Here is a 27848-nt window from a genome sequence, read left to right as displayed (position 1 = left end):
GCAGGCGCAGTGGGGCGGTCATTCCCAGAAATCTCCAGGCCCGGCCCGGCAGTTGCTTTGCTTCAGGACTTTAACAACCTGGAACCTCACGTCCCACAGACGGCGAGGTGACTTTGACCTCCGGTTCCTTTTCCGTGTCCCGTGTTGCGTACTGCGCGTGAGTGGCACCCGTCCGAGGAAGAATCCGCTTGGGTCGCCGCGAAGACGACTGCGCAGACGTAGCTGGCGCCCATGAGGGACAGCCAGTGGCGGTGAGACTGGGATTGCGGGAGGCGCTCAAAGCGTGGACGGCCGGAGCGCAGCCACGCGAGTCCGCCCGTCCCGTCGGGGCTGTGGGCGCTTGAGCAGCGGGGAGGGTGATTTTATCTCTTAGAGTGAGTGCGATTGTGAGACTGAGAGAGGTGTGTGTTCCTCCTTGTGTGACGGAGACACAGGGTGCATGTCCTTTTTGTGAATGTGGATTGCAGTGGCTCTACGGTGTCATGTGACACATAGCTCTTTTTCCCCTTTGCTGCTTCTAGGCTTCTCTCAAACATGTACCTCTCCCAAAGAATGTGGGCGCAGTTGGGAAATCTGGTTTTGAGTCCTACAAGACACCTTCCAGCAAGAAAGTACAAAGCAGCTGCTGAGATCGGAATTTTAAATCAAGAATTGCCCCTGAGACAGGCTCCTAGGAACGTATGGATAAAAAGACTCCCAAGATTAGGATTCCTTCCTCGGATTACCCTCCCTGGCACTTCTCTGGGGCTCATTTATGTATTTGAGTATGAAAGCATTTGAGTATGAAACTATGAGCTCTGACGGGAGAAACCTGTGAGCCCTGATACAGATCGCACAATCCTACTTAATTCTGTTATAGGTATGAGGTCACAGCGGGTTTAGTAGTCTTGAAGGATGGCACACAATAAATGCTCAACATTGTCTTTATTCTGTGTCATTCACCCTTCAGATTCTATAAATCAGTGATGAAAATATGATGTTAATGTGTTGAGTGCTTGCATGTCAAAGGGCTACGTGGACGCTAGTTTTCCAGAACAAGTGTTCTGATCCAGGGGTCCTTTGTATTTTGGGGCCTACAGGCGACCACAAATCCCTTGTGCTTGTATAGAATTACTGCATATATTTGGAAAAATGCATTTTTCAAAGGTGTGATAACCCAAAAGATTAGACCTGGGTAATTGATATGCAATCAAAGACTGTTATACCTTGGGATGGTTTTGCACAAAATTAATGATTATACTAATGGAATGGTTAAGAAAATCACACGACATCCATGAGATAGAATATTATGTAGATAATAAAATTCCTGTTTATAAGAATTAGCCGTTACAAGAAAAAAAATGGCTATGATCTAATGTTAAGCAATCTTAATATGTAGATAATAGTAGTCAAGAAAATTTGAAATTATATATGCAACTCATTTTAAAAAGAGAATTTTGTAAAAACTTTTGCAAGGATTATATCCAAAATGATAGTTTAATTGGTTTTTCAAAGAAGAATGAAAATGTTTAGCCACATTTATTGAGCATTTTCTGTGTACCCAGAACTTTTCTACCTATTTGGTATACATATTCACATTAATTTGCAAAGGCAATTTCCTTTTCCATTGATGTTAGAGTGTTTATAGGGAAATGTCTCTAATTATATCAGTGCAGTACAGCTAAAGGATATTCAAGAAGTGAATATACTTAAGTGGTATTTATTTTATTTATTTATTTTTATTCGAGTATAGTTGCTTTACACTGCTGTGTCAGTTTCTGCTGTACAGCAAAGTGAATCAGCCATACGTATACATACATCCCCTCTTTTTTGGATTTCCTTCCCATTTAGGTCACCACAGAGCACCGAGTAGAGTTCCCTGTGCTACGCGGTTGGTCCTCATTAGTTATCTATTTTATACATAGTAGTGTATATATGTCAATTCCAATCTCCCAATTCATCTCACTCTCCCTCCCCCTTGGTATCCATACGTTTGTTCTCTATGTCTGAGTCTCTATTTCTTCTTTGCAAATAAGATCCTCTTTACCATTTTTCTAGATTCCACATATATGCGTTAACATACGATATTTGTTTTTCTGACCTACTTCACTCTGTATGACAGTCTCTAGGTCCATCCATGTCTCTGCAAATGACATAATTTCATTCCTTTTTATGGTTGATAATATTCCATTGTATATGTACCACATCTTCTTTATCCATTCCTCTGTTGATGGACATTTAGGTTGCTTCCCTGTCCTGGCTATTGTAAATAGTGCTGCAATGAACATTGGGGTGCATGTATCTTTTTGATTATGGTTTTCTCCTGGTATATGCCCAGTAGTGGGATTGCTGGGTCATATCGTAGTTCTATTTTTAGGTTTTTTTAAAAATAAACTTATTTATTTATTTAGGGCTGTGTTGGGTCTTTGTTGCTGTGCGTGGGCTTTCTCTAGTTGCGGTGAGAGGGGGCTACTCTTCTTTGTGGTGCACGGGCTTCTCATCACGGTGGCTTCTCTTGTTGCGGAGCACAGGCTCTAGGCACGTGGGCTTCAGTAGTTGTGGCATGCAGGCTCAGTAGTTGTGGCTCATGGGCTCTAGAGCACAGGCTAAGTAGTTGTGGCGCATGGGCTTAGTTGCTCTGCGGCAGGTGGGATCTTCCTGGACCAGGGATTGAACCTGTGTCCCCTGCATTGGCCGGCGGATTCTTAACCACTGCGCCACCAGGGAAGTCCCCTATTTTTAGTTTTTTACAGAACCTCCATACCGTTCTCCATAGTGGCTGTATCAATTTACATTCCCACCAACAGTGTAAGAAGGTTCCCTTTTCTCCACACCCTCTCCGGCATTTATTGTTTGTAGATTTTTTGATGATGGCCATTCTGACCGGTGTGAGGTGGTACCTCACTATAGTTTTGATTTACATTTCTCTAATAATTAGTGATGTTAAGCATCTTTTCATGTGTCTGTTGGCCATCTGTATGTCTTCTTTGGAGAAATGTCTATTTAGGTCTTCCACCCATTTTTTGATTGGGTTGTTTGCTTTTTTGATATTGAGCTGCATGAGCTGTTTGTGTATTTTGGAGATTAATCCTTTGTCAGTTGCTTCATTTGCAAATATTTTCTCCCATTTTCTTTTCGTCTTGTTTATGGTTTGCTGTGCAAAAGCTTTTAAGTTTAATTGGGTCCCATTTGTTTATTTTTGTTTTTATTTTCATTACTTTCGGAGGTGGGTCAAAAAAGATCTTTCTGCAATTTATGTCAAAGAGTGTTCTGCCTATGTTTTCCTCTAAGAGTTTTATAGTGTCTGGCCTTACATTTAGGTCTTTAATCCATTTTGAGTTTATTTTTGTGTATGGTGTTAGGGAGTATTCTAATTTCATTCTTTTACATGTAGCTGTCCAGTTTTCCCAGCACCACTTATTGAAGAGGCTGTCTTTTCTCCACTGTATAGTCTTGTCTCCTTTGTCATAGATTAGGTGACCATAGGTGCATGGGTTTATCTCTGGGCTTTCCATCCTGTTCCATTGATCTATATTTCTGTTTTTGTGCTAGTACACTACTATGCGGGATTTTAGTTCCCTAACTAGGGATCGAACCCGGGTCCTCTGCAGTGGAAGCATTAGGTCCTAACCACTGGACCGCCAGGGAATTCCCTTAACTGGTATTTATTTTAATCACATTGATTTTTTTTCATTGTCATATTAACAGATTTTTAAAATGAGGAATATATGGCCTCTTCCCAAGTGATGTCTATAAATATTTTAATACTTTGAAATATCTTTATATATTTTATTTATGATGATGGAATTAATACAGGCTTATTGCAAAAAATTTTCATTTCTTTAGGGAATTTACTGAGAAGAAAGCAAGGATAACCCATTATCTCCCTGCTTAGAGATAGTCACTTTAACATTTTGGTGTATATTTTTCCAATTTTGTGTGGTTTTGTTTTGGCAGAATAAAATTGATCAAATAAAGGAGACAAGGTTCAACTCATAGTTCAAAAAAGAAATCTAATCCAATGATAGTTTTCTTTCTACCCCTATACATGTAGGGAGAAGAAGGAAAGGCAGAGAATCTTGTGTGAAAAGCATTACAAGTAGTTAAACCTTTTAGTTATTACAAATGTTATTTAAAACTTAATTACCAGGGCACCATATTACTAAGTAAGACATGCTTTCAGAGTTAATAATTTAGAGATTTAAGCTTGTTTTCAGAAAAAGTAACACTAATCTCTGATTTCCAGGTGTCTTACAAGTACAAACAATATTTCCAAACATAGTTGTTATACCAGAAAATAAAGATTATATTTATAAATATTTACATAAATCTCTATATTGTGCAAAGAATAAGATTCCATTCTCCAGTTAGTTTTCCCAGTTTTATCATGATGTTCTTTGAACAGGTTTATGATTCTGAACAGTTTTTCTTGCTCTCTATAGCTGCTGGGGACTGAGGAAGGGGACATTTTCTCTCTTCTTGTCTGATCTCTCTCTCTCTCTTTTTAATTAATGATTTTATTAAGCAGAAATCTGTTTTCTCAAACATACCTCCTAAAATTTTAAATACTAGAATTAGAAGAAAGAGGACACCCAAGAAGCACAAGTTTTAATATAATAAAACCAGGAAGCACCAGAATTAGCTTCCTTTTATAATAAAAGATTAAAGAACATGGAATGATTTTGTTCTTCAATAATGATAGATAATTTACATTAGTCATCATGATATACAATTTAGTGTGTATTTGAATTATTTTGCCTAGTCTTCAAACTAGTCATATATCGTATGTGATATTTTTATCCTTACTTTGCTGATGAGGAAATCGGCATTGAAATATTTTTCTTAATTTCAACGGGATGCCACCTCTTAAATTATGCATACTTTTTTAGACCTGCCTTCTTCACCGAGCAATTCTTTTAATATTGTTTTCCGTCAATTATATGGTTTAATATCGTTCTTATTAAGAATGGCATAGGGGGACTTCCCTGGTGGCGCAGTGGTTAAGAATCCTCCTGCCAGTGCAGGGGAAAGGGGTTCAAGCCCTGGTCTGGGAAGATCCCACCTGCTGCAGAACAACTAAGTCCATGAGCCACAACTACTGAGCCTGCGTCCTAGAACCCACGAGCCACAACTAGTTAGACCTTTTGCCACAACTACTGAAGCCCGCGTGCCTACAGCCCGTGCTCAGCAACAAGAGAAGCCACCGCAGTGAGAAGCACACGTACTGCAACGAAGAGCAGCCTCCACTCGCTGCAACTAGAGAAAGCCCATGCAGCAACAAAGACCCAATGCAGCCAAAAAAAAAAAAAGAATGGCATAGTATGTCACAATATAGCAGACTATAATATAGTTAACCTGTTTGCCTGCTGTGAGATTTTTATGTTTTTAATTTTGGACTATCAAAAATTATTCTCTGATGAACATTCTTCTGCATATACCTTGTGAACTTCTGTAAGTTATTTCCTTTAAAATTTTTCTAAAAGTGGTATTTTGTAGTCAAAAATCATACTTCTTTTAATTGTTTAAAATATGTCAGACCTGGAAAGTATAATATTTGAAGTAATACAGCCACTAAAAAGACATAATTACTTCCTTCAGAGTACATATAATCTGTGAAGGAAGTTAAAATCTGAATAGGAATAATTGAAAGGTAGTGTGTGATAAAGGCCACTGGTGAGAGTTAGGTGACCTGCCTAAAGGAGACATCAGTGTGACTATAGTGACAGTAAGCATATAAACAAATAATACTGAACACATGGGATCTGTATGGCAATAAGTGGATTTTTTTACTATAACCTTTATATTTTGTAGATTTCATTCTAATGATATTAGATGTATAGCAATATTAATAGGTAAGATAATTCAGCAGCTATCTGGAGGATATCATGACAAAACTGACAGGTTCAGAAACAAGATAAATTCTTCTGTTGAAAAGATCTGAAATAAAGCTGTATTGAGACTGTCATCACTTCACAAAAGAGATTACTCAGGGACTGTTCCCAAGTTTTTTGTGGTCAGAATTCCAACATAACTGAGAAGAAATTATAAAATGAGATATTGGGATCCAAAGGAAACAAAATATAAGCCATATAGTAAAATGATCTGAATTTATTTATTTAAAATGATTGTTTTAAAGTTTTTTGATGTGGACCATTTTTAAAGTCTTTATTGAGTTTGTTACAATATTGCTTCTTGGATTTTTGGCCCCAAGGCATGTGGGATCTTAGCTCCCCAACCAGGGATCGAACCTGCACCCCCTGCATTGGAAGGTGAAGTCTTTTTTTTTTTTTTAATATTTATTTATTTATTTGGTTACCTTGGTCTTACTTGCAGCAGAAGGGCTCCTTAGTTGTGGCTTGCGGGCTCCTTAATTTTGGCATGTGAACTCTTAGTTGCGGCATACATGGGGGATCTAGTTCCCTGACCCGGGATAGAACGTGGGCTGCCTGCATTGGGAGCATGGAGTCTTATCCACTGTGCCACCAGTGGTTAAGGTGAAGTCTTAACCACTGGACTGCCAGAGACATCCCAATGATCTGAATTTAAAGAACAAAGAACTTTGTGGACGTCTTCACCTTAACAAATTAAAAAAAAAAACATATTTTGGACTTCCCTGGTGGCACAGTGGTTAAGAATCCTCCTGCCAATGCAGGGTACACGGGTCTGAGCCTTGCTTGGGGAAGATCCCACATGCTGAGGAGCAACTAAGCCCCTGCGCCACAACTACAGAGCCTGCCCTCTAGAGCCTGTGCACCGCAACAAGAGAAGCCACCGCAATGAGAAGCCCATGCACCGCAATGAAAAGTAGCCCCTGCTCGCCGCAACTACAGAAAGCCCATGTGCAGCAACAAATAAATTTAAAAAAAAAAATTTCAAGTTCTTATGTCAATTGTTACAATGATTATGAAGTAACCTTAAAAAAAAACCCCAAAACTCAAGATCTAAGCAAAAAGATAGGGATTGCCGATGTCAAATTCTGATCATGGCAAAGGTATAATTTATGTCTTCACTAGTTTTGATTGTTTCATGTATGAACTAAAAACAACTGAATACCCAGTACTTCATTCCTAAAAGCACCCCCTAAAAAACAAAACAATAAAAACATAACCAAAAATATAATAGCTGTTAATATATGGCCATATATATTTCCAGACTTTTCTATTTTCTGTTTTATGATTGTCATTCTTTTCTCTGTATTGATTAATATGCTTTTATATTTTATAAATAGAAATATATTAGTCAACCTGATTTTTCTATTGACATTATATATGGAACATTTTCCACGTCCTTAAATATTCTTCCCAATTTAACATTGAATGACTACTTGTATATTCTAGTATAATATTGGTCTGTCATATATTTAACTAATAAGCTTTGCTGGACTCAGAATGCTGAACATTACTTGTCCATCTCTCATATTTTGATCTACTTCACCCACTTTCAAGCCCAGAAAGAGGTTCTGATTTGGATTATGTGGCCTCTTTTCTCTTGAAGTTGGGAATGGAAAGAGGAAGATCTGCTCAGAGCAGGACAGAGCTGCCCAATCTTAGTTTCACGTCAACCTTATAACAATGGTACATTGGCCAGAAAATTTTCTACTGAAGTATCTGGGTCTGGTTTCAATGCAGAAATGACTCTGCAGCTGAGACTCCTAGGAATTGAGTGAGGAAATGGATTTGTCCAGAATCCTAACTTACCCAAGTTGTGTGTGATATGAAGTAATTTGGAATCTGGAATGGAAGAGCATACATGGTAATATTAACTTAAACCCAGTGAGGAAACACTAAAATACAACTGGTCTCAAGGTCTTTCTCTTCTCCCAGGTCTGGGTTTTCTGGACTCTGCTTTTCTGGTAGAGGAGCCCAGAGGACTGATCATCTCTTGCAGGTCTAAAACCATGGCCCATGTAAGTTGATGTTTCTCTCCTTGTTGAAATATGTGTATTTTTTTTTTTGGTCATGTAAGTATTTTCATTAATTTTCCTGATGTTTCCTAACAGAAAGTTCCCTCAAATAACCTGTTTCCTAGCTATTGTTCCAGAGAAATATGTGGCCAAATTACCTGGCACTGTCTCCATATGGCCCATTCAAAACTAACTAGTGTTCATGTAATTATTGTCCAAAATTTTCAATATATTTTAAGTGCCCATTCTTCAATTAAGGGCAGTGATGGAACAGTGGGGTAAGTTCTTTGAAGTAGAAATTTATGCTATGCAGGTCAGATCTGTAGTTTGGAGATGGAGACAATGGTTCTGTTTAACTATCCATGGTAAGACTTTGAAGATTTCCACAGATCCGAGATTTCCAGGTAGATGAGGTGGAATTTATCATTGAATGACCTGAATCTTAATATGGTATGAAATTCCTGCTTTGTATGGATGAGTAGTATATGATTGGGGCTTTGAACATGGAGGTCATGGATTTGGTAGGAAAGCCATGAGACATAAACACTAAGGCTATTTTGTTGTTGACTGAGACATGCTAAGTTTGTGTAACATCTATATAATTGACCAGCCTTCTTCAGTATCATTTAAATCAATGAATTATGTTTTAGTGCATAATGAGTTACTCTGAAACATAGCATCTTAAAGCAGCAACCGTTTATCTCACAGTTTCAGTGAGTTAGATATCTGGATGTCGCTTAGCTTGGCTCTCCTGCTCTGTGTCTCTTACAGGGTTATAATGTGTTGGTCAGGGTTTGCAGTCATTTTAAAGCTCAACTTTGAGTGGATCTGCATCCGAACTCATTGAAGTGGTTGTTGACTTGATCCAGTTCTTCATGGCTGTTGCATTGAGGGCCTCACTTCCTCAGTAGCTGTTGGCTGGCGACTGCTCTTGGTTTATTGTTTTTTTGTTTTGTTTTGTTTTTTGTCTATAAAATTTATTAACAAAGTTTCAAAAACATTTTGAAATTTTCCAGATTTAAAAGGAGTTATGACAAACTGGCAGAGCCAGGGCTGGAATTTAAGATCTATTTTCCCTGAGTTACTTGCCCTCTAGTACCTTAGGTTCTTAACCATGGCTGTACACATTAGAATCACCCCAGAAACTTTTGATTGTACCCCATATCAATTAAATCGGATTTTCCAGAGTAGAACCCAGACACATGTTCCCTGGAAAAGCTCCAATAGGCAGCCAGAACTGTATATATTCATCATCAACACAAGGTCTCACATGTTATTTAGCTAATACATTTCAGTTTTCAAATAATGTCAAGTGTAAACTAATTTAGTGGCCCCTGGAAAATATAATGAAAAAGAGTAAAACATAGGCTACCCATCTAATTTTAATTATTCTACTTAAAAGGTGGAATGAATTCCATAGCACAACTCTATTCCCAAGACCTGTCAGTATTATGAATAAAAGTCAACAATATTTAACAACTGATTATCAATTTATTAAAAATGTTGATTTAAGCATCTGCAATGGTGACTTCAGCCTCGACTCCTGGCTCAATACTGATGGAAGTGATCTGCTTGACAATCTCAGAAGGACTGTGCAGGTCAGTGAGTCGCTTGTGGATCCTCATCTGGAAACGATCCCAAGTATTAGAACCTTCACCACAAGGAGTTTTCCTTGTAGTTATTCTCAGAGTCTTGGTAGGCATCCGAACTGGTCCTTTCACTTTGAGATTCTTTTCCTTCGCGCCTCTGCTCAGATCAGCACATACCTTCTTCAAAGACTTCACGTTGCGGCTGGTGAGGGTGATTCTAATCCAGTGAATCGCCACCTCGGGCTCCACGGGAGTCTTCCCAGTATCTTGACGCGCAGGCTCAGCGGCCATGGCTCACCGGCCCAGCCGCTCTGCGGCACGTGGGATCCTCCCGGACCGGGGCACGAACCCACGTCCCCTGCATCGGCAGGGGGACTCCCAACTACTGCGCCACCAGGGAAGCCCCTTTCCCGGTATCTTTAAAAGCCATAGCTGCGGTGCGGCTTCCTGACCAACTTGTTCCTCCGCGAGAGCGAACGGCAGTGAATCAGGAGCAGGAGTGGGCGGCCCGAGGCTCCGCTACAGCGGCGACCGCGTCTTCCTCCCAAAGAGGTTTATTATGTGGGGCTTTCCTTAGGGCAGCTCACACGTGGTAGCTGGCTTCATCAGAGTGACCAAGTGAGACAGCAAGAGAGAATAAGCAATGTGGAAATCATAGTTTTTTATAAGCTAATGTTGAATGTGACATTCCATCACTTTTCTATATTCTATTTGTTGGAAATAATTCTCTCTCACTGGGTTCAGACCACATTCAAAGGGAGAGGATTACATTAGGACATAAATACCAGGAAATGGAGATCACTGGTAATCAATGAGGTTACCTACTACACTCAGAATAAGGAAAGTGTTCAGTGAGAAATGGTAGATGGCAACAAAAATGCATATCATTATATGTAGTTGGTGAAAATAGAACCTTACAATTGTGGAAAACCTTCCAAATGTGCATCTAATTGTATAAATTATTAAATCTGATTTATTTATAAAATACAATGTCATATGGCAAAATAATAAATGGATTTATTGAATCAAGCAAAAATGCTTATGGCAAGATCTAACATAATAGTACTTGATACTTGAAGAAAATCGTATTAATTTTATGCAACCCAGTTTTTAAAATTTGGAGAAATATTTATTTATTGGGAATTTTTGAGGCAGATACCATTTGGACATTATTCTTGTATATACGCTTTTTAATTTAGGAGGGAAACATTATTTTGTCCATTTCCAAATGGTTCAGATATTTAGAAGTATCCCAGAATACGGAAGACATTTGACCTGTGTTGGCAGGCTTCTTAAAAAATATGTATACCTTGTGCTTAAGTCTCCTTCCACATCATAGATTGCCAGCCTACATACTTTCATTTTCTCTTTTCCTATGGAGAAGTCCATCAACTCCTGCTTCTGCTTTCAAAGTATTTTCTTTAATTTGCCCAGTGATACATGTGTTTACTGTTTCAGGGATCACTGACATTCAGTGATGTGGCCATAGGCTTCTCTCAGCAGGAGTGGGAATGTCTTGACCTCGTTCAGAAGACTTTGTACCGGGATGTGATGATGGAGAACTATGGTAACTTGGTCTCACTGGGTATGTTCATCCGCTTCAAATAATTTAGATTAATTTAGAATCTGCTCTATAGGCTGTGTATTTTTTTCTACTGTAATTTTCAGGGCTGCCTTTCCAGAAACTAGTTAAATTTGTTTTTCCTCTTCCCAAAAACGTGGTCTGAGCTTTGTCAGGTTAGAAATGGCAGCTCCATTAAACACTTTTATCTTCCCTATCCTTCAATCATATTCACATCTCCATGTGTTCTTTTTTTATATTTGCATCTCTTCCATAATGACCAAGCAGCTAAATTAGGTATTTGTGGCATATACTGTATAACCATGGTCAAAGGATCCAAGTTTTTTATTCATTTGTGCTCCAGATTGCTCTAATACTCCATTTTAAGATCTGAAATAGTTTCAGGGATATCAGCTTGACAGAGGGTCCTAAACTGCTCTCGGTATCAAAAGAGCCTCTACAATTTATATGGTGATGGATTGCATAATTGGGATTTATTTAAAACTGTACCAAAAGCAGTTCATTTCTTAAAACAAAGTTCATCTGATTTGTGGTTGAAAGTTGTAATACATGAAAATTACATTCAAAATGGAATGAATATCTTATAGCTCTCTTCTTGTATCCTCTAGTGACATTAGAGCATAAGAATAATGTTAATAGCTAACATTTTGATTACTGTGTAGTAGTCATTATTCTAAGCACATTATGTGATTTAACTGATTAAAATAACTGAGAGTATTAACTGATTTAATTCCCCCAACAGTACTATTATTATCCCCATTTTATAAATGAGAATACTGAGGTATAGTGGATTTAAGTGAATTATTCGAGGTTATACCCAGCTGGAAGGTAGCAAAGGCAGGAATTGATCCCAGGCTTCAAAATATGTTTTTAACCACATTATGTTTGCTCTCTAGAGTTAGAGAACATATGAGTTTGAATTTTAAATACAGCAAAACAACAACTTTGCCTTACCTAACTGACTCTTATCCTTTAATTTTCTCGTTCTTCTCTAAAATAGTCAATATCATTATGATCTTTTATTATCATAATTATAATTTTACCTTGACTAGTTACAATTTATTTCTACAACCTGTGGCATTCTGTTTTCTTTAAAGCAGGCCATTCCATTTCTAAGCCAAATGTAATTACCTTACTGGAGCAAGGAAAAGAACCCTGGATGTTTATGAGAGAAAAAACAAGAAGTTGGTGTACAGGTACGTAAGAGCAGGTCAGGCAGAAGTCATTTGTGTAAGTGATAGCCCAGGTGGTAAATACACTTGGTAAACACATCCTTGAAACATTAATTGGAAAGCTCCCTTCTCAGTGAAGGAAAGTCTTGTAATGTGAAGAGGAAGTATCTCAACTTCATCTTAAGCTCATTAATCATTCACCATGTTATTTTTCTCATATTCCCCTCCCAATTTCATGCTAGTCCCTTTCCTTCCATGGTGTAGCCATTTACCTGTATTTTGGACCAGATTCTTTCCAGATCCTCTTTTTCAATGTGACTCCTGTCTAAAAATACATTCATTCCTATACCTGGAAAATATTTGAATAGTCTGAGCTGGCACTGTGCTTGGCATAATCAACCCAGTAATACTGAATAAGGCAGATAATGTTCTTGTGGTAATGGAGATTATACCACGTTAAGGAAGAAATTAACATGAAATAAATAGATAAATAATATAAGGTAGTGAAATATGTTATGAAGGACACTAACAAAAAACACAGCAAATTTAGGTAAGGTAGCATGATCAAGAACCCTTTCCTAACGTTTGTGCAGAGACAGGAAGTAAGGTCACAGGCTTTTTGACTGTATGAGAAAGTGCAACCAAGGAGAGTGAACCACACATGCAAAGGCCCTCAAGGGGGATGAGGTTTGCATGTTTGAGCAGTAGCATCTAGATCAGTTAGTGAATGGTGACTAACAGGACATGAAGCTAGTATGTTAGGAAGGAAAAGATCCTATTAGATTTTGTGGATCCTTATGAAGAATTAGTAGAATTGTTTTCTAAGAGTAGTTAGGATCCCTAATGTGATTTAGGTTTTTTGCCTTTGTTTTTTGAATATGATTTTCACCTTTTCTTTAATCATAAGACTTACACAGAAGCCTAGATAAAACAACTATAGGTTAAATTGTAATTCATTTTCATATCCTTCTCAAATATTTCTTTATTCTTATTTGTGTTAACATTGATCTGTTGGATTTATTCTCATATTCTTTCTAGGTTTGTATTCTTTCATTATTTTTCATTTATTTGAAATTTACTTGTGAGCTCTATCACCCAATTCTGAGTTTTTCTAATTCTCATTTATGATTTTTCTTATCTAAAAGTTTTTTCTTGTCTTTTAGCATGTTATTGAATAGTATGGTATAGTTGTTTTCCTTGTTTTCAGGGCATTTGCTTTAGATGTATATATATTGTCTCTATAACTGTCATTAACTTTAGTCATATAATTTCTTGTATAGAAGTTGACCTTGGGCCTTTTTGGGGGATGGGGGGGTCATTTATATATGAGATTAATTTTCCTCAGTTTTGAGAAAGGAGTCAAGATTCTGGATGCCTTTTCTAACTTTGTGATTTTTAAGGGCTCCCTCTTCTGTTTATTTTATTTTATGTTTTTTTTTATTTATTTTTTTTGCGGTACGCGGGCCTCTCACTGTTGTGGCCTCTCCCGTTGCGGAGCACAGGCTCTGGATGCGCAGGCTCGGCGGCCATGGCTCACGGGCCCAGCCGCTCCGCGGCATGTGGGATCTTCCCGGACCGGGGCACGAACCCGTGTCCCCTGCATCGGTAGGCGAACTCTCAACCACTGCGCCATCAGGGAAGCCCTGTTTATTTTTTTTAAGCATTCAAATTATCATGGCTTGGGGAATGAATGGAGCTATTCAGGAGCATAGTTTTTTATAATATTATAATTAAGATGGTATTGATCAGATTTAAATTGTTACAGATTAAGATGTTAATTGTAATTCCCAGGAAAACCGTTAAGAAAATAACTAAAAAATATATAGTAAAAGAAATAATAAAGGAAATCAAATGGCATCCTAGAACATATCTATTTAACACAAAAGAAGGTAATAATTAAGAGATAGAAGGGGAAGAAAGGCTTAAGACACATAGAAAATATGTAACAAATTTTAACCATAAATTCTATCAGTAATTATATTAAAGGTAAATTGAGTGCACACTCCATTTAAATGACCAACGTAGGCAGAATGGTTTAAAAATAAAAAACATGATGCAACTGTAAGAAATACATTTTAGAGTCAGAAACACAAATAGGTTAAAATAAAGGTCCAGCCACATGGGGAAGCAGCTGGTCAGTTTCTTAAAACGTTAAACTTGGAGTTACCATCCAGTCAATAGGGTGCACTCCCTTATAGTCTTTAGATCTTTGCCCAAATATCATCCTTTTAGTGGGGTTTTGCAGTGAGCCTTTCCCCTGATCCTAGCCATCCTGAGTCTTCTTTCCAATTTCATTTCCTTCTTTAGCAATTTCCATCTTCTGGCATGCCATGTGATTTACTTATTTTTCAAGCTAATGAAGGCCATGCTTTTCTTCTCATCACTTTCCTTCATAGCTAGCTACCTACTCTAGAAAATTGGAAATGTACATCGCACAAAAGCTTGTACATGGTTGCTCACAGCAGCATTGTGTATTAATGGTCAAAAAGTGTAAACAACCCAGATTTCCCACTATAATCAAGATACACAACATTTACAGTACATGAAAGGTTTCCATTGTTTCCCTTCCCAATTAATTTCCACGCCCCATGCCCACTCCCATTCAAACTACCACTGATCAACTTTCTGTCAATGTACATTAGATTAGCCTTTTAAAATAATTTTATAAATATGGAATCATACATTGTATATTCTGTTATGTTTTGCTTCCATTGGTCAGTATAATGACTTTGAGGTATGTCTATATTGTTGCGTGTATCACTACTTTGTTCAATTTTTTGTTAAGTAGTATTCTGTTGTATGGATAGACCACAATTTATGTTTCTGTTCACCTACTGATGGACTTTTGTGTTGTTTCCGGTTTGGGACTAGTTATAAGTAGAACTGTTATGAATATTTGTGTACGTGTATTTTTATAGGATGAATACCTAAGAGTGGAATTGTTGAGTAGTAACTGCATGTTTAACAATTTTAGAAATTTTGCACTGCTCCATTCCACTTACTCCATTTTCTTTCCAACACTTGGTATTGTCAGTCCTTTAAATTCTAGACATTATAGTTGGTATGTAATGGTATCTTTTTGCATTTCCATGATGACTAATGATCTTGAGTTTCTTTTATTTACTGATCATTCATATTTTTTGGAGTGTTTATCCAAATCTTTAGCCATTTGAATTCATTATTTTCTTATATTTGAGGGTAACTGTTCTTTATTTTGAAACAAAAGGAAGTCCTTTTGGAACATTAAAAACATTTTCCCACAATGTGACTTACCTATTAATTTTATTAACAATATCTTACAAGGAGTTTTTAAATTGTTATGAATTCCAATTTATCAAATTTCTCTTTAATGATTTTTTTGGGGTATACTATCCAAGAAATCTTTGCCTACCCCAAGGTGGCAAAGTTTTTTCCCTGCTTTTGCTTGACCTTTTATAATTTTTGCTTTTATGTTTAGTTCTATTATATATCCATTTTGAGTTAATTTTTTATTACGGTGTGAGTAGGGTTCAGGACTCATGTTTTCCCTATGGATACCCAGTTATTCCAGCACCATTTAAAAAAAAAAGAATTTCCTTTCCCCTTTGGATTGCTTTGGCACCTTTGTCAGAAGTGAAATCACTGTATGTATCTGTATCTGTTTCTGGTCTCTACTGTGTTTTTCATGTTGGCATAGAAAGTGGAAGTCTTAAAAAAAAGGAAAGTCTTGTAGGTTTTTTCATTTGTGACCTTTGTTGAATTGAGGTAGTTTTCTTTTGTTACTAGTTTGCTGATTTTTTTTTTTAAACTATGAATGGGTGTTCAATTTTGTCAAATGCTTTATCTGAATCTATTAAAATGATTTTTTTTCAAAACTTTGCATTTCTTGTCCCTTCGTAATCTTCCTCCTCTGTCTTCCTCCAACTTCCTTAGGTATGCAATGATCTACTTTCTACTTCTATCACAATAGAGTTGATTGCATTTTCTGTAGTTTTATACAAACAGAATGATAGTGTGAAGTTTTTCATCTTCCTTCAGTCAGCGTAATTAGGTTGAAGTTCATCCATGTTGTTATGTGTGTTTTACTCAGTACTATACCAGTATTTGGTTATACCACAATTTGTTTATTCATTATCTGCTGAAGGACATTTTTGGTTTTTAGCAATAACAAATTAAGATGCTGTAGACATTTGTTTATAAGTCTTTGAATGAATATATGCTTTCATTTCTTTTGGCCAAATACCGAGCAGTTGAATGCCTGGATTGTGTGGTTAAATTTGTAAGATTTTAAATTTAGATTTAGATAAATAAGATTATAAATTTAAATTTGTAAGAAACTATTTTACAGTGTTTCTATACCATTTCACATTTCCACCAGCTGTAAGAGAGATCTGGATCCTCCATATCTTATGAACAATTGGTACGGTGAATCTTCTTAATTCTTAATTGAACTTAATTGAAAGTAAGTGAATACTTACTTTCAAGTAAGTATATAGTGTCATTTTGTTGTGGTTTTAATCTGTTTCTCCATAATAACTAATGATGTTGAGGATCTTATTTGCTGTCTTCTTTAGTGCAGTATCTTTTAAAATCTTTTGTCTGTTTTATTAGGTTGTTTGTTTTCTTATTGAACTTGTAAGTTATTTTTCATATTCTACATTAAAAGATATCCTTTTTGAATATTCTCTTGTTTACTGTGATTTTTCCTTTCATTCTTGTAGCAGCGTGTTTGGGAGAACAGAAGTTTTGAACTTTGACACAATCAAGTTTATCCATTTATTCTTTATGAATCTTGGTTTTTGGTGTTGTATCTAAGAATTCTTTGCCTAGCCCAAGGTCACACATTTTTTCCTGTTTTCTTCCAAAAGTTTTACAGTTTTATGTTTTACATTCAGGTCTGTGATCCATTTTTTAGTTCATTTTTGTTTATCAAAGTATGGATTCTTTTTTGGCATATGGATATCCCAATTGTTCCTGCATCATTTCTTGAAAAGACTATCCTTTCTTCACTCTATTGCCTTTGAAATGATGAAAGTAAGTTTTTCATATATGTATGGATCTATTTCTGATCATCTGTTCCATTAATTGACATGTCTTGACACATAAATTTCCTGATTAGTGTATCTTCATAAGTCTTATAATTAAGTAGTGTTATTTAGTCCTTGTACTGTGTTCTTTTCAAAGTTGTTTTGACTATTCTAGATCCTTTGCATTTCCCTATAAATTTTAGGATCAGCTTGTCAATTTCATCATAGACCACAAAAAAGTCTGCTGGGATTTTTATTGGAATTACATTGAATCTATAAATCAATTCAGCAATAATTATTGACAGCTTAACAGTATCAAGTTTTACATTCCATAAACATGATATGTCTCTCCATTTATTTATACCTTTAACTTTTCTCAGCAGTGTTTTATAGTTTATAGTGTACAGGTCTTACATATCTTTTGTGAGATATATCCCTCACTATGTCCTATTTTTGATACTACTTTAATTTGTATTTTTAAAAATTGAATTCCTGAGTGTTCGCTCATATTTACATATTGGTTGTATATACTTCAGCCTTGCTAAACTCAATTACTATTTTCTAGTAACTGTTTTATAGTTTACATTTGACTTTCTACACATATGATTAAGTAATCTATGATTAAGGACATTTTTGTTTCTTAAATTTTCTCCTGCATGCCTTTATTTATTTTTTGATTTATTGCACTGCCTGGAACCTCTAGTCCAATGTTGAGTAGAAGTGGTGAGGGCATAACTTTTTATTGTTCTGATCATATGTGGTAGGCATAATTCTCTCACCGTTGGATATGGTGTTAGCTGTGGGTTTTTTGCAGATGATCTTTATTAGGATAAGTTCTTTTTATGAGGGATGGATGTGGCTTTTATTAAATGCTTTTTTAAAAAAATTTTTAGACATGATCCATATGGGTTTTATAAATTTTATTGTGTTAATATAATAAATTATATTGATGAAATTTTCAAATATTAAACCAATCTTGTATTCCTGAGATTGATCATCACTACGGTCTGAATGTTTCTACCCCCCAGTATTATACTGAAATCCGAACCCCCAAAGATGATGGCCTTAAGAGGGAAAGCCTTTGGGAGATGCTTAGGTCATGAAGGTGGAGCACTCATGAGTGGAATTAGTGTTCTTATTAAGAGTTACCACAGAGATTCCTCACCCCTTACACCATATGAGGATGCATTGAGAAGGCACTGGCTATGAACCAGGAAGAAGGCCTTCACCAGAATATGACCATACTGGTCCCTTGATCTTGGACTTCTCCGCCTCTGGAACTGTGAGAAATAAATTTCTGTTGTTTATAAGCTACCCAGTCTTTATTTTTTGTTATAGTAGCCCAAAAGGACTAAGACAGGCATTACGTATTACCTTTTTTATATATTGATGGATTCTGTTAGTTAAGATAGTGTTTAGTATTTTGCATATATGTTTACAAGGTTTTATAGTATGTAATTTTCACTTCTTATACTGTTTTTCTCCTGTTTGGTATCAGAGTAACTAGCTGCATAGACTAATTCACTCCTCAATTTTCTGGAATAGTTTTGTTTAGAACTGGTAGTACTTCTTCACTAGGTATTTGAAACAGTTCACCAGTAAAACTGCCTGTGCTGGGAATTTTCTTTGTGGGAAGGTTTTCAAATTGTTTCCTAGGTATAGTGTTGCCACACTGATTCATATCCTTCTCATGCATGTGCTGTTGTTGGTAAGAGTGAATGTTGTACTGATCTATACCCAAATACCAAATTAGGAAATCTTCTCTGGCTGTTTTTGTCCCAGCATTCCCCCCCTTTGCTTTCCAGTTTGGCAGTGCTCCCTCTCATTGTTCTTATAGCCAGAAACATTGTGGAGTTTCTATTGGAATTTTTGTAGCCCATGCTTACCCCACAATAACTGGGATCTGCCCTTGAAGCAAGGACATGAGAGTGAGTTAAGCAAGAAACTCAGCTCAGTCTGGATTGCTTTGTATAGTCTGACTCCTTTCCAAAGCCCTCCTGCTTTTATTTACAGCCCTTATGTAGTTAATTTTTGTATTTTGTCAAGTGTTAATAGTTGAAATCAGAGAGGGGGCAGGCTGTAGGAACTTCATGCTACCATACTGGAACTAGAACTTCTTCAATTAAGGAGTTATTTAATGATGAGAAATAATTTTTTTTCTCTTGTATCATTGCTGATTTCATTGCTTTTTATTGCATGGTTTATTATCTGTCACAATCATTTTTATGCTACTGTCTTTTTAGTTTTGGCCAGTCAAAACTCTCCAAGCCTTTGAATTCTTCCTCTCTTTTTGGCATAAGATTTCTAGACTTATGCCTGCTGGCTTCCTAAATTTTCCCTTTGTCCAGTTACGCTGTATCCATATTTTAGATCTAGATATTGAGAAATTACAACATAGGTGTTGAAGTATGCTTATGACACTTCTTCTTAATTTTTTCCTGGCAGCTGTTTTTCTGTTTATTCTGTAGCATCTGGTTGATTTAGGCTTTCTCTTCTGTGTTCAATTTTAATAAATTTTCCTAGAAAGTTATTCATACTTTCAAAAGTATTCACATAGTACCCTTGTAATTTAAATTAATTCCTCTGTGGTTCTTTTTTTTTTTTTTTTTTTTTTAGATTATTTATTTTTGGCTGTGTCAGGTCTTAGTTGTGGCATGTAGGATCTTCTGTTGCGGCACACAGGTTCTTTGTTGAGGCATGCAGTGTTCTCTCTAGTTGTGACATGCAGGCTCCAGAGCACATGGGCTCAGTAGTTGTGGCACATGGGCCCAAGGGTGCGTGGGCTCTGTAGTTGTGGTGCACAGGCTCCACAGTGTGTGGGCTGCATAGTTGCAGCACATGGTCTCTCTAGTTGTGGCACGTGGGCTCAGTAGTTGCAGCACGTGGGCTTAGTTGCTCCACAGCACATGGGATCTCAGTTACCCGACAAGGGATCGAACCTGCATCCCCTGCATTGGAAGGCAGATTCTTAACCACTGGACCACCAGGGAAGTCCCCCTCTGTGGTTCTTGTTTTCCTCTTTTCTTATTTTTATTTGTTTTTAACTGTCTTTAATTAGTTTATCTAATATTTCTTATAATGATTCTTTTAAAGCACCAGCTCTTTATTTGTTAATGTTACTGTTTTCTAACTCATTATGTTCTCCTTTTATCTTTATTTTTATGCCTTCCTCTATTTTGTTGTTTATTTTCTACATATTAGGCTTTGATTCTCAACTCACCTTTTTTTTTTTTTTTTTTTTTGGTGGTACGTGGGCCTCTCACTGCTGCGGCCCCTCCCGCTGCGGAGCACAGGCTCCAGACGCGCAGGCCCAGCCGCCCCGTGGCACGTGGGATCCTCCGGGACCGGGGCACGAACCCACACCCCCCGCATTGGCAGGCAGACCCCCAACCACTGCGCCACCAGGGAAGCCCTCAACTCACCTTTTTTATAGAGATAATTATTTTAAGTTTTGAGTTCTCTGCATGGTGAAATTGAATGCCCAAAATTCTGATATGTGCTTATTTTCTGTGTAGTCCATTTACTAGAACTCTTTTATTTCAGTTTTTTCTTTCCATAGTGATCTAGCATTTTTGGAGAGGGCATTTCCATTTCCAGATGAAAGGGTTTTTGGTTTTCTAATATTTATTAATTTCTATTGTTACTCAATTTTGAAGATTGTTGTTAATATTATTTCAACTTTTTGTACACATACCATACTCTAGTTACAAGAAGATTTTTTTTGCCCTCAACTCATAGCTCCCTCATTAAACGCTTTGGATTTTGCTCACGGTACTTCATACAGATTTTTATCATTCAGTCCACAACTGCCAATTCTTTTTAATATAATTTTTGGCATTCTTCTAGACTTTTCTATATAATTCAAGTTCCCTCTTTTGCCCAAAGTCCCTAAATGTTCAAAGTACCATACAACTGGTATACCTGGTATATGTCAGAGAATTGATGGACATACTTTTCTGGGGATGACCAGAATGGCTGGCCTTGGTTAAAAGGAAAAGCTAGAGAGGACCTGAGAAAAGATATGAAGGAATGAAACAGGTTGAACATATGTAAGGATCATAAATAATAAAGTGTCAGGGGAGGAATAACTAAGTAAAGACTCTCAATATCTTAATGTGTTATGAAGAACAAATAAAAGCACACATGGCTATGCATAGGAGGGAAAGAGTCACAGTGGCAGAAATGTGTATTTTTAGGGGAATTGTAATTGAAGAATGATCAGGTATAATTGCTTTTTTAAATTTTATATGTGTATATATTTATATTTTAGATGGAAGTGGTATTTAGAGCTGGCTGATACTGGCTCTCTAGGGACAAGATTTTACTTATCATCCCTAAGTCCAGGTTCAGTTACATTACACTGATAGCCTGGAATTGCCTGTGGTGGGAGTATTTACACCATAGACATTGGCAAACACTACAAATCAGGGCTGGATGTGTTCTGTGCGTGTCTTTGTCTACCAGTGCTCTACTGCATAAATTTACTTTTTCTGAGCCCTCCTTTTAAATTTTCAAGTTTTATAACTGTATTTTAGAGTTCTTTAAACCATCACTAATGGGTGAAATTTTCAGTTTTCTCTTAATTCTATAAAATGTTTTGTGGTCAAAGAAACTTTTTTTTTCCTATTTGTCGTAGATTTGGACTCAAGATACGAAATAATCAGCAATGGAAAAACATACATTTATACAAAACGTTCATCTCTTACTCTACATCACAGAATTGATAATGGAGAGAAACCATATGAATGTAAGGAATGTGGGAAGGCCTTTAGTCGTCATACAGATCTAAGAGTACATCAAATAATTCATACTGGTGAGAAACCATATGAATGTAGGGAATGTGGCAAGGCCTTTAGTCGTCTTACAGACTTTAAAGTACATAAGAGAATTCATACTGGTGAGAAACCCTATGAATGTGAAGAATGTGGGAAGGCCTTTAGTCGTGCCTCAAACCTTGCTCAACATGGAAGAGTTCATACTGGTGAGAAATCCTATGGATGTAAGGAATGTGGGAAGGCCTTTAGTGACGTTGGAACACTTAGAATACATCAGAGAATTCATACTGGTGAGAAGCCCTATGAATGTAAGGAATGTGGGAAGGCCTTTAGTCAAGCCTCAAACCTTATACAACATGACAGGATTCACACTGGTGAAAAACCCTATGAATGTAAAGATTGTGGGAAGGCTTTTAGTCATGCTTCACATCTTGTTAGACATGAGAGAATTCATACTGGTGAGAAACCCTATGAATGTAAGGAGTGTGGAAAGACTTTTAGGAGTAGCCATCAACTTACTATACACGACAGATTTCATACTAGTGAGAAACCCTATGAATGTAAGGCATGTGGGAAGGCGTTTAGTGTGTATGGACGCCTTACTCGACATCAGAGTATTCACAGTGGTGAGAAACCTTTTGAGTGTAACAAATGCGGGAAGTCCTTTAGGCTCAGTTCAAGCCTTAAAGTACATCAGAGTATTCATACTGGTGAAAAACCCTTTGGATGCCACAAATGCGGGAAGTCCTTTAGACTTAGTTCAATGCTTAAGGTACATCACAGAATTCATACTGGAGAGAGACTTTATGGGATATATGTATAGTAGACAGTGGAATTATACCACTTGAGAAACAATTTAAATGAAGAGAATATGAGAAGGATTTTACATGGTTCAGTTCTTATAAAGCATCAAATAATTTAGGCTGGCAGGAACTCCTTGGAATTTAAACAATGTTTTAAGTTTTTCAGTTATGATCCAAATACTGTTCACCTTCAGAGAATTTATACTGTACTTTATATTAGAAAGTCATTTATGGCATTCCCCCTTTTTCACTATTTACTGAGTGCCCAGGCTCTTTGGCCAAGGTTGCAAGGCAGATAAGTGCCACCAAGAAAAAGACCAGTGCATGATTTGAGGTCATGGAGAATAGTAAAAATACACCCCAGGATCAAGTAGAACAGCGTTTACTTATAGCAAGAGAGGAGATAGGATGCACAAGTTCTAGTTCCTTGCAATGTGTCAGTAACCCATAGCCAGCCAATCAACTCCACATCTGACAACGGCAATACAGTTGCACACAGCCCACTTTGTTCTGCAGTGGCAGGACACAAACTCCTTCCCTGTGGGGTGTGACATCCAGAAAACTGGGGGCATGCCTGAGTGCCACTAACACCCGTGATTAAGCAGAACAAAGGAGTACGCATTAAGTCTGACACAGAGATAGCTATTCATGGCAGTAAGCCCAGCAGAGGCTGTGAGGGTTCTGTATTTTTTGGTAAAGACGTATGCAGCCCCAACAAGGACCATCTTTTTTTCCCACCAGCTTTACTGAAGTATGATTGACAAAGAAAACTAAATGTAAGGCATACAAGTGGTGCTAAAGGGGAATGTTTGGCTATAAATGCTTACATTAAAAAACAAGAGAGGTCTCAAATTTAGCAACCTAACTTTACAGCTTAAAGAACTAGAAAAAGAACAAACAACACAAAGCTAGCAGGAGAAATAAAGAATAGAGCAGTGGTATATGAAATAAGAGAACAGAATAACAACAGAGAAAATCTTGAAACCAGAAGTTCTTCAAAAAGATCAACAAAATTGGCAAACCTTTAGCTAAATGAGCTAAGAAAAAAGGGAGGAGACTCAAATTACTAAAATCAAAAGTGAAAGTGGGTAAATTAACTATACTTGAATTAAAAAAAAGTTGTGATACAAAATTAAAAAATAAATTCACACACAAAAAGGTGTAAGTGGGGAGACATTACTACCAATTATACAGAAATAAAGGGATTATGAGAGTACTATGAACAATTGTATGCCAAAAATTGGATAGCCTAGGTGAAATGGACAAATTCCTAGAAACAAAACCATGGAGTTAAACATGAATAAATAGAAAACCTGAATAGACTGGTAACTACTCTATAAGTAGTAAGGAAATTGACTCAGTCACAAAAAAAATCTCCCAATAGGGAGTTCACTGGTGGCCTAGTGGTTAGGATTCCGGGCTTTCACTGCCATGGCCTGGGTTCAATCCCTGGTTGGAGAACTAAGATCCTGCAAGCCATGCAGCATGGCCAAAAAAATACCTCCCAACAAAGAAAATTCCTGGATCTGGTGGCTTCACTGGTGAATTTAAACAAGTACTAATACTAATCTTTCTCAAACTTTTCAAAAAAGTTGAAGAGGAGGGAATACTTCCTAACTGATTCTTTGAGACCAGCACAACCCTGTTACCAAAGCTACTCAAAAACACTGCAAGAAAGAAAACTACAGAACGTTGTCTCTTATGATCATTGATTTTAAAATCCTCAACAGAGTACTAGCAAAAAATTCAGCAGCATATTAAAAGAATTATACAAAATGACCAAATGGGATTTATTACTGAAATGCAAGGATGGTTCATCATATGAAAGTTCATCAGTGTAATATGTCACATCAACAAAATGAAGGAAGAAAACGATCATCTCAATTAATGCAGAAAAAGCATTTGACAGAATTCAACACCCTTTTATGATAAAAACACTCAACAAAATAGGAACAGAAGGAAATCATCTCAATCATAACAAAAGCTATATATGAAACTATCTCCACAAAATAAAAGCTATATGAAAGACCCACAGCAAACATAATATTTGATAAACGTCAAGATTTTATCTAATATCAGGAAACAAGACAAGCATGCCTGCTTTCACCACTTCTATTCAACGTAGTACTGGAAGTTCTCAGCAGATCATTTATGCAAGAAAAATAAAGGCATCCAAATTCGAAAGGAAGAAGTAAAATCATCTCTGTTTATAGGTGACATGATGTTATATGTAGAAAACCCTCAGGATTCCATAAGAAAGCTGTTAGATCTAATAAATGAATTCAGCAAAGTTTCAGGATGCAAAGTCAACATGTAAAAATCAATTGCATTTCTATACGCTAACAATGAACAATATGAAAAGGAAATTTCAAAAACAAGTCCATTTACAATAGCATCAAAAAGAATGAAATAGTGGAATTAACCAAGGAAGTAAAAGATTTGTACAATGAAAGCTGCAAAACATTGCTGAAAGAAACTATAGAAGACATAAATAAATGGAAACACATCCCACGTTCATGGATTAGAAGACTTAATGTTATTAAAATGCCAGTACTAACGAAAACAATCTACAGATTCAATGCAATTCCTATCAAAATCCCAATGATGTTTTTGGCAGAAATACAAAAACCCACCCTAAAATTCATATGGAATCTCAAAGGACTGCCAGTAGCCATAACAATCTTGAACAAATCTGGAGGACTCACACTTCTTGATTTCAAAACTTACTACAAAGCACCAGTAATCAAAACAGTGTGGTACTTGCATAAAGACAGACATATCAACAAATGGAATAGAACAGAGAGCCCACAAGTAATCCCTTATGTATATGGTCAAGTGATTTTTTTTTTTTTTTTTTTTTGTGGTACACGGGCCTCTCACTGTTGTGGCCTCTCCCCTTGTGGAACACAGGCTCCGGATGCGCAGGCTCAGCAGCCATGGCTCACAGGCCCAGCCGCTCCGTGGCATGTGGGATCCTCCCAGACCGGGGCACGAACCCGTGTCCCCTGCATTGGCAGGTGGACTCTCAACCACTGCGCCACCAGGGGACCCCGAAAAGAGGACTTTTAAAACTCAAATGAGTAAACTTAACTTATTCCAACTGTTGTTTATAAACTAATAAGTTTCATATTGAAATACTTGATTCATGACTAGGTTTTAAAATGAAGCTATGAGATCTCTGATTCTATCTTTATGTAAAAATTAATTTGTAAATGAGCTCTAATTGGCTTAAAGGAAAATAAGTGCTTACAAGTCAAACATTTCTAAATATAACAAATTAAAGTTTGAAAGGATCACATGATCCAGGACTGATTTTTAGTGAGTGAAAACACGTTTAAGTTTGTTGGTTTAATTAATACAGACATGTTGTTTAAAGTCATCAATATTAAGCATAATACGTTGGATGTACTAGGTTTACTGAAAGTCTGTAAATTCATAATATTTCTGTCACAAAATTTATCAGTAAGAAGCGTTGTTATGATAATATTTACATAAATAATAATAGAGATAAATGGAATAGAAGATTTTAGGTGAACTCTTTAGAAATATGTATGTTTTAGTTTTTCCAGATTTTTGGTAACAAAACTCTAGAAGATGTAATAGGCGTACAGAAAGGGATGCTTTGCAAGGCTTCAGTGTGAGCTCTGCACTTCAGATAAGAGAAGGGAACTCAGCACACCAGGGGAAATGGCACCTGTGTAACTAGTAGATATTTTGTTTTGTTTTTCTTTGCTTTTATTGACATGAATCATTGTTTACTACTCATTTAAAAATTTCTAGAAGATCCAACTTTTTTTTTTTTTTTGGCCTCGCCGTGCTGGCATGTGGGATCCTAGTTCCCCAACCAGGAATTGAATCTGCGTGCCCCCCTTACCCCCCATCTCCATCCCCACAGTGGAAGCTCAGAAACTTAACCACTGGATCGCCAGGGAAGTGCCCAATACAATTTTTTTTGATCAAGGAAAATTCCTGTATTTCTAGTAGATGTGGACACATTCACAAGTATCCCTGAAGCGTTGAACCTTGTTGAATTCTTTAAGGAGGGCTGGAGAAACAGTTTTCCTCAGCAAACTGCCTAAAATCACCACTGTTAACTGCTTCTGCTTCCAGTCTACAGCTCCACATATCTGATTCTGGCTCCTCAAAAATAAGTAATAGGTTTTCAAAATGATTTAGGAGTATTAGGAATTTCTCTGCTTGAGACATTATCCCTATGGTAGAAGCCTGTTTTGGGAAAAGATCTTGAAATCAACTTAATGCATCTGTCTGTTGTCTTGTTCATTCCATTGCAGTTGAGATAGAAAATGTTATGAAACTTACCCAATATCCCCTTTCAGTCCCAGGTGGTTTTTTCCAATTCCAGAAATTACTGGGGCCGCTGAGTCTCAGATTATCTCACTGTCAAGGAAGAAATAAATAAATCAACTAGTTCAATGTGATTCTGATGAGATCTAGTTCTCCTGATGTTTAAACATGACCTGATGATGTATGCCCATTCCAGAAAAGTGAATCACCATAGATGCAGCAGTTCTGTGAATATCTTGTGGGAGGAGAATATCTATTACTTAATGTTGTTTTTTTCTTTTATATTTAAACTAGTAAAAGAAAAAGAATTGGCATAAAATAAGAAAGGAGTGGGCTTCTCTTTAGCTTTGAGTAGAGTTCTTGAAATCTATATACCCCAGGTGTTCTCTCCTGCAATGATTCCCATTGTAATTGCATTTCAAGACTAGAGCTCCAAAATTATTCTTAAAAAAAATAGTAATTAGTTATGGTACCACAGCTGAACTCAGAATTTTTATAGTTCTGGTGGAAATTTTAATTAGGAGTCATTAAAAAATTATTTCTCTGGTCATTTTATCTTACCAATCTATTGTAAGAAAGTAGTCCAAAATATGCAGGAAAGTCTTCTGTATAAATATATATTAATATCAGCATTGTTTACAACCACATAATATTGGAAACAACTAAATGCCCCAAAGATTGGGATTGTTAAATAAATAATGAAACACCCCTAATATAATTATTCAGCCATTAAA

General features: G+C 36.7%; 2 protein-coding genes across 7 annotated transcripts; one reads left to right on the top strand and one right to left on the bottom strand.

Moving 5' to 3' along the window:
* The first annotated feature begins 11 nt into the window (after nucleotides 1-11).
* On the top strand, nucleotides 12-27848 carry LOC137215719 (zinc finger protein 607-like). Of its 6 annotated transcripts, XM_067721331.1 has the most exons (7): nucleotides 12-251; nucleotides 6191-6248; nucleotides 7803-7885; nucleotides 9396-9480; nucleotides 10930-11056; nucleotides 12151-12249; nucleotides 21868-27848. In XM_067721331.1, exons 5-7 carry the CDS (start codon nucleotides 11023-11025, stop codon nucleotides 22827-22829), a joined length of 1095 nt encoding a protein of 364 aa, XP_067577432.1. In that variant the 5' UTR covers nucleotides 12-251; nucleotides 6191-6248; nucleotides 7803-7885; nucleotides 9396-9480; nucleotides 10930-11022; the 3' UTR covers nucleotides 22830-27848. The 6 variants fall into 6 exon arrangements, with proteins under 6 accessions (XP_067577432.1, XP_067577431.1, XP_067577428.1 ...); XM_067721330.1 differs by lacking the exon at nucleotides 6191-6248; XM_067721327.1 differs by lacking the exon at nucleotides 9396-9480.
* Nucleotides 9391-9762, bottom strand: LOC137215720 (small ribosomal subunit protein uS10-like). The gene has a single exon (XM_067721332.1). It carries the CDS (start codon nucleotides 9760-9762, stop codon nucleotides 9391-9393), a length of 372 nt encoding a protein of 123 aa, XP_067577433.1.

This window comes from Pseudorca crassidens, chromosome 20 (assembly GCF_039906515.1).
Source record: "Pseudorca crassidens isolate mPseCra1 chromosome 20, mPseCra1.hap1, whole genome shotgun sequence".
Lineage (NCBI taxonomy): Eukaryota > Metazoa > Chordata > Mammalia > Artiodactyla > Delphinidae > Pseudorca > Pseudorca crassidens.
The sequence above is the reverse complement of the archived record's forward strand: the minus strand, read 5'-3'. Positions and strand labels throughout refer to the sequence as shown.

Excerpts from the sequence above, each read along its gene's own strand:
- LOC137215719 (XM_067721326.1), top strand. Across the intron at positions 11,057-12,150 it reads TGGTAACTTGGTCTCACTGG|CAGGCCATTCCATTTCTAAG; the intron begins GTATGTTCATCC and ends TTTTCTTTAAAG. Across the intron at positions 12,250-21,867 it reads AACAAGAAGTTGGTGTACAG|ATTTGGACTCAAGATACGAA; the intron begins GTACGTAAGAGC and ends TATTTGTCGTAG.
- LOC137215720 (XM_067721332.1), bottom strand. The coding sequence starts at position 9,762 with ATGGCCGCTGAGCCTGCGCGTCAAGATACTGGGAAGACTCCCGTGGAG.